Raw genomic sequence first — 6,535 nt, 5'->3', positions numbered from 1 at the left:
AAAGAAAGAAAGAAAGAAAGAAAGAAAGAAAGAAAGAAAGAAAGAAAGGAAGAAAGAAAGAAAGGAAGAAAGAAAGAAAGAAAGAAAGAAAGAAAGGCTCAGGTTGGGGTTCGCTCAAATTGAATTTAAAAAGCGTTTATTTATTAAATTTATGCCCGGATCCCATGCCGGCCCTTGCATGAGCAAGAGTAGCAGCAAGGACATGGAAACCCCACATGTCGACCTAAATTCTGGAGAAAAGACATCCAATTTCATATTTTCCATCGCCTCTTATTTAAAAAGTGTCAATGAATCACCTCGGACTGCTTCGCTACAAGGGAAGCCTTTTGCACATGATACGCCAACCAAATCTCCGCAGCCAAAACTTTGCGATAGTGCGTGTAGTGCTTCTGATGCTTCTGATGCTTCTGATGCTTCTGATGCTTCTGATAGAGAAATCCCAAAGTTACTACCCCAGACATTAGCATATTCCTCGCCAAGGCCTTTATACAGGCTATCTAACCCAAATACGAATGTCGCATCGCCAGTGTCTATCAAGACTCCTGCAGACATCAAGACTCCTGTACACATCAAGACATTTTTAGACACAAAGAAAACGCCAGATACCAAGGGGCTATCTGCTGCCTCAAAGTGGACAAGCAGTTCGATTGAAAACGATATCAAGAACATCAGAATGCAAATTGAGCAAACGCTTTCTCATTACTCTTCATTTGCTCGTGATGTCAAATTAAAGGAGCGTGAGCTGCTGATTGAAAAACACCTGTCCGCCTTAAAGATAGCATCTCCGCTTTTGTATAAGAAAAAGCCCCATATTTCTGAATCCACTTCAGGTGACAATCCCATTTATCTCAAATGCTATTCCGGAGAAATTGTGAAAGACGATGATGCGATTTCGATTAGCGACGTCGATGTGGATGGCGATTTGAAGCATCGTTTCTCCAACTCAAATGGTGTAAATAACGGGTTCGATTCACATCAAGATCCCGATGTAATTATCCAAAAATACAAAATTCCAATTCGAATCGAGGACCTATCAACTCTTCAGCACGGCGCATGGCTAAATGACGAGGTACTGGCAGCTCCTTATTTTTAGATCATCAATTTTTATCTCAATATGGTTGCAGAGCTCTCTGGCCATCTTTCGAAAAAAAGACCGATAGCCAAGTACGGATTTCCAAGGGTATATCCATTCAATTCCTTTTTCTATCCCAAGCTCGTTCTTTCAGGACATTCGTCTGTAAGAAGATGGACCAAGAAAGTCGATCTGTTTTCCGATTTCGATTTGATTCTGATTCCCATTAACACATCAAATACACACTGGTCACTTGCAATAGTCGATTTGCACAAACAGTCTTTGTATTATCTTGATTCTATGAATGGGCACCTGAGAGGTACACCTTTACCGGTTTCATATCCCTGTAGCTAAAAGTATCTTTTTGACATTAAAAACGTATTTGTCGGAAGAATGGCATGATAAGAAAAAGGGGTCCCACCATCCTCCATGTTTTACCAGTTGGAGCGAGATTTTACCAAAAGTCCCCACACAAGATAATTCCTACGATTGCGGGATGTTTGTATTGCACTTTGCCCTTGCAATTGCCATCAACTATGATGCCTTTTTGAGGAGGGCAAATGGTCAGATTGATCATATCTTTAGAAAGATTTCACAGTCAGATATGCCACGGTTGAGGAGTTTGGCCGAGCAGCAAATATGTAAAGGCTCGCTGTTATTCTTCAAGTAAAAATAAACCAATTCTTTATTGCATCATTTCCCTGATTTTTTCGGAGACATGGTTGTCATACTTATCACCACAAAGTCCCTCCGATTCCTTAGCAATAGAATAGACTTTCTCCAATATGTCTGTCGATAGATGTTTCTTTGACACCGTTAAGAACTCTATCAATTCTTTACATAAAAACAGCTTTGCAACCGGCAACTTCCATGGCATTTGATGAGTCTTTCCATCAATCAGAAGCTGTAAAAACGATGAAAGCAATCTATCGGTGGTTATGCCGGAGGAGCCAAATACGGCATTGAGGAACGAACTCGATACGGCGATCGAACCGGAATAGACGGTTTTTGAAATCCAATCAACTAGATAGTCGATTGGAAATGCAACTTCGGAGGGCAAAAACCGGGGTCCAAGCTGCGAAAATTTAAAAGCAATACAGATGGCCAACGTGGAGGGATTGTTAGAAGCAAGCTCGTGTTGCAAGATATTTGTCCAAAGACTGATCACTAAAGAAGCTTGGTGCTTATATTGGGCAGAGTCGATAATTATCAGCGAAAATTCGTATAACTTCAAGGGCCGTGTTATCTTATTAAACAGATCCGATAGCGAATACAAATGCTTATCAAGCGACGCAATCAATGCCTGCAAATCGGACTCTGAAATATCGCAACTAGATGCAATTTCAAGCGTGTATGCCTTGAGATGAACAAGAATCTCTTCCTGGATGGAGACAACCTCTAAACGCTCCTCCTGTTCCCTTAATGAAATGTTTTGACACGCGATCGTTGGGCAGGATTTCAAGTTTGCAATCGACAACGATATGTATTCTATTCGCTCGGCCAGCGACTGTATACTAAACGATAAAGATGTAACTTGGACACACATACCCCTCCGCCTGGGATAGAGTGCAAAGCACCGTGGCGGCCTCGTAAAACATGTTTCTTTGCACGTAAAATTTCCACAGGATGTCTTTAGCCCATGAGGGGACCACTATTGAGTTTGACAAAATCTTCTCAAATCTGTCCTTCAAATAGGTTTCCACAAAGCTTGTTTGGACCTACGAAAAGCGGATGTGCACAAGTACCTTTTGAATTAAATACTCCGGTATGGATTTCTTGATCATCCAATCATATACTCTTTCATGAACGATGGAAACGGTTGATTTTTGCAAAACATAGTCCAGCAAGTTATCGAATAGCTTGAAAAGATAAAGATCATCTGGAGAAAAAGATGCAGGGTCAACTGATCGAAGTGCATTTGAAACCAATAGGGCATCATCCAGCAAAGCAAATAAGACCGAAAAAACCGCCTCTTCACTAAGCCTCGCTGATTTTGCCAACGAAAACTCGCAAGAAAAAAGGGAAAGGCAAATATCTGCCGCATCTACGAAAATCAAAACACCAGCCTTACTCTGGTGGTAAAATAGAACTCGTGCTTGATCGCATATGGCAGCAAGCCGAGATTCTGATAGTTCGGAAAAATGGGGTTTCAAAATTTGGACTGACGAAGCGACCACATCACCCCTATCAATGATGGATTGGATTTTGGCGGCATGCTTTAAGCCTTCTGATGCCTAAAATGGCATGGTGATCAAAATACCTGGAAAAACAGAACATCAACTGGCGTCAGAAACATGGGGCATCTCTGCGAAATAACATCCACAATCGGGTCTAAAACAGCGTCCTTTTCCAATTGCTTTTGCATAATGGCGCCAACAAATTCTACCAAACATTCATGGCCCTGCTTTGAAGAAAACAGCAACTCAAATGTAAGCGATTTGAGAGAACATTGAATGTTGACCGGCAACCTAAGCATTAAGAGAACCCCCAAATACCGTTTTAGCAGATCCCTCTCTGAATAGTCCATAAATAACGAAAAAAGTGCAATCCCTTGTGTGGTATATGATACTAGATCGCCAAATTGGGTCAGTGTTATTGAATCAAACGAACTTGCCGTCCCCGACCACATTGTCTCTGAGCCGTTTGAAATGTGTGTCTGGGATGATGTCGGGATTCCGCCAATCAATACCCAATTCCTACCATTGAGTAAAGAAAAATAAAGTACGTTGATAAAAAGCTGCTCAATTGAACCAAATCATCCTGGATCACTCTGAGTAAATTATCAAAGAAAATGCGCTCTTTTTTCCCCTTGACACTTCTTGAATGATCTTGAAAAATTGTCGCAACAGGCAATTTCCATAGTCGCCGAACAATTCGGCCAAAAAGAGTAATCAAGGCGCGGATATGAGGAGCCAGCGAGGTTCCACCTGAATGAGCACTTGTATTTTTCTTGCAAACAAGAAGACTTAAGGCTTGTTGAGAAACAGGAGCCGGGATTTTGGATCCAAATTTGCTGGGAGAAAGTGCAAGCAGAAGCAATAAGAAAACGGTGCTATCATCGTCCGGGATGGTCTGAAGGTGTGTGGAGCTTGAGGAAATCAAAGTCATTTTCTGAAAAAGCCTTTCCAAGGGCCTCAATTTTGCCAAAATGGTAACACCTATCGGAATAAGTAAACAAGAACAAGCGAACCTGTATTGGTCAAAATTAAAAATTGTCTCAGCGAAAAAGATTGCACATCAATGAGCTCGTGGAGGATAGACAATCCATTGAGCCAGCTATCTTCCTCAAAATCGGAGCCATTATCAAGCATATCGAATGTAAGTGAATGGGGAGCCTCCGCAATAGCCCAAGTTTTCCCCATGATTGGAAGATATTTTCCCCGAAGCTCAAGTAGAGCAGGTGGTGTGACGCTTTTCGAGTGTTCAAAGGCCCCTGAAGAGGTTGTGCCACGAGGAGTCTGTTCAAATCTATCTTTTCCCGAAGGTTCAGTAATACAATTGAAGATAACATCTTCAGTTTGAGCCTTGGCTTGAGCAGATAAAAATACACCTCGATTATAAAAGGAACAATGGGTAAGCGTGGCCTGAGTGGTAATAGAAAGGCCTTCGCCAGGATCTTGGGGCAATAATCGAGCATGTAAAGGAATTGCTGACATCTTAAGCATCGAAGGAGCGGCAGATGCTGGCTGTATGGCAAGAGCATACCAAACACGTACACCAACGGTGGTGGAAATGATAAAATAAACATTGGACGACTGGTTGGTCGTTACAGGGTGAATGTCTACAACGTCAAAGTCACTCTTTTTATAAATTAACGACTGAGGACAAAGTTTCAAAAAGTCCTCATAAACATTTTGGACTTTTGCAATGCGTTCAATTGTCGAATTTTGAGAAAGGTTCTCCCTACGGAACGAGAGGATGTCAATGGTCCCCGAATTGCTAACTGCATACAAAAGAAATCTTTTAGAGTCGATTTTCAAACTAACAATAGGATCCACAGAGCCAAATCGAAAAATGGTTGGTATCAATGAGGAGAGAATGGAGGAGGTTTGGTTGATCTTTTTGCATTTCCTACCTCCGGACCAAGAAAACCAGGAGTTGCTATCGCCCTCATAATTTAGCTGGTAAATATTGCCATCATTTCCTCCCATAAAAACCAGTCCCTCTGGCGTCCCAGCAATGGAAAGCATTGCTACTCCCTCACTGGAGATCCCAAGCTTCGTATCGATTAGGCTGTATTTGGACAAAGGGGAGGCCATGCGAGCAGAAGGAGACATGTCTGCTAATCCGCCAAAAGAACTGGAAGAATTTTGTTTTTTTCTTTTCATTAGCCCCAGGATAGAAATTTCTGACGTCGTAGCAACGATAAGGAGATGTTCGATCGCAGGTACAAAAACACCTAACATTAACTTGTGATAGCGAATACCAGGCATCGGGCAGACAAGCGCAACGCTTATAATCAATGATGAAAATAAATGATCCATGAAAAGAGGTGCTGTCGAATCGCTTTCAAAATCCCAGATAAACAAACGATGGTCTACCGTGATCCAAATGCTGCTTATTTGCGGAAAAATCCCCATAAAACATTTGCTCTCAATGGCTAAGGAAATACATTTAAAGGCTCCTCAAGCTTACTTTCAAATTGACGGAAAATAATCTCCGGAATTGGCACAAATTTCTTTTTTACAAAGAGAGCCTCCTCGTCGTCAATGGGTATTTTATAATCCTTTGAATTACGCCCTATAATTGAAACGAACTCATTTTAACCTTGAAATCCTTGAAAATAATCAAAAATAGATGCATCTCGCAGAATATTTTCATCAATCATGCGAGAAATATTTTTCAACTGATCATAATCAGAAGGGGGAATTGAAAACACGGTTGATGTGGAAGTAGGTGGGGAGGGTTTTCTTTCATGAATATCCCATGTACTCGGAAAATCTGGAAACTCTTCCCCTTCATTAACGCTGCTAGATGGACGTTTATTTCTAGAAAGAAGCGGGAAGGCGACTTTTTGTTCCATGGTGTTGAATTAAAATAAAGTCCCATAATTAAAATTTAAGATCGATTCTATAATAATTTTGAGATTGGAAAATTAATCGATTTTGTTTGACCTTCTCAGATTTAAAAGCCAATGATGATCAAGGTCTTCCTACCGTTGGTTCCCTCCGGGTAGAGCTGAACGATGGGGAACGCATTTCCAGTAGCTTGTCAGATCTGAGGCTTTTTAAATAATACCATACTGAGAGTGATACTTTATTAAATTAACTATTGACAGAATACTTGTAGCTAATAATAATAGTAAATAATAACCGAGTATGACGAACCTGCATTTAGGGCATTGGTAAAATATCGTTTGGCCTTCGTCGGCAGACCTCAGTTGCATTGTGTGGAACGTCAGCTCGTTGTGGTTACATCTGGGGCATTTTTCGTTAATAGTTAATTTAATAAAGAATCACTCTC

General features: G+C 41.1%; 4 protein-coding genes across 4 annotated transcripts; 2 read left to right on the top strand and 2 right to left on the bottom strand.

The window, feature by feature from the left end:
- Nucleotides 1–28: 28 nt before the first annotated feature.
- On the top strand, nt 29–1,093 carry DI09_190p40 (uncharacterized protein; the record flags this gene model as incomplete). Its single annotated transcript, XM_013383276.1, has 1 exon — nt 29–1,093. A coding segment is annotated over one exon (1,065 nt), but the record flags the coding sequence as incomplete, so codon positions are not given.
- Nucleotides 1,094–1,114: 21 nt separating this feature from the next.
- DI09_190p30 (uncharacterized protein) lies at nt 1,115–1,426 on the top strand (the record flags this gene model as incomplete). Its single annotated transcript, XM_013383275.1, has 1 exon — nt 1,115–1,426. One exon carries the CDS (start codon nt 1,115–1,117, stop codon nt 1,424–1,426), a length of 312 nt encoding a protein of 103 aa, XP_013238729.1.
- Nucleotides 1,427–1,757: 331 nt separating this feature from the next.
- On the bottom strand, nt 1,758–5,556 carry DI09_190p20 (Nup133-like nucleoporin; the record flags this gene model as incomplete). Its single annotated transcript, XM_013383274.1, has 7 exons — nt 1,758–2,490; nt 2,621–2,757; nt 2,818–3,288; nt 3,333–3,540; nt 3,683–3,768; nt 3,824–4,183; nt 4,249–5,556. 7 exons carry the CDS (start codon nt 5,554–5,556, stop codon nt 1,758–1,760), a joined length of 3,303 nt encoding a protein of 1,100 aa, XP_013238728.1.
- A 25-nt stretch (nt 5,557–5,581) lies between these two features.
- Nucleotides 5,582–6,095, bottom strand: DI09_190p10 (uncharacterized protein; the record flags this gene model as incomplete). The annotated part of the gene is made up of 3 exons (XM_013383273.1): nt 5,582–5,664; nt 5,708–5,812; nt 5,840–6,095. 3 exons carry the CDS (start codon nt 6,093–6,095, stop codon nt 5,582–5,584), a joined length of 444 nt encoding a protein of 147 aa, XP_013238727.1.
- Between the last annotated feature and the right edge of the window lie 440 nt (nt 6,096–6,535).

This window comes from Mitosporidium daphniae (assembly GCF_000760515.2).
Source record: "Mitosporidium daphniae strain UGP3 chromosome Unknown contig-190, whole genome shotgun sequence".
Lineage (NCBI taxonomy): Eukaryota > Fungi > Microsporidia > Mitosporidium > Mitosporidium daphniae.
Note: the sequence above shows the minus strand (reverse complement) of the source record. Positions and strands in the feature narration are given on the sequence as shown.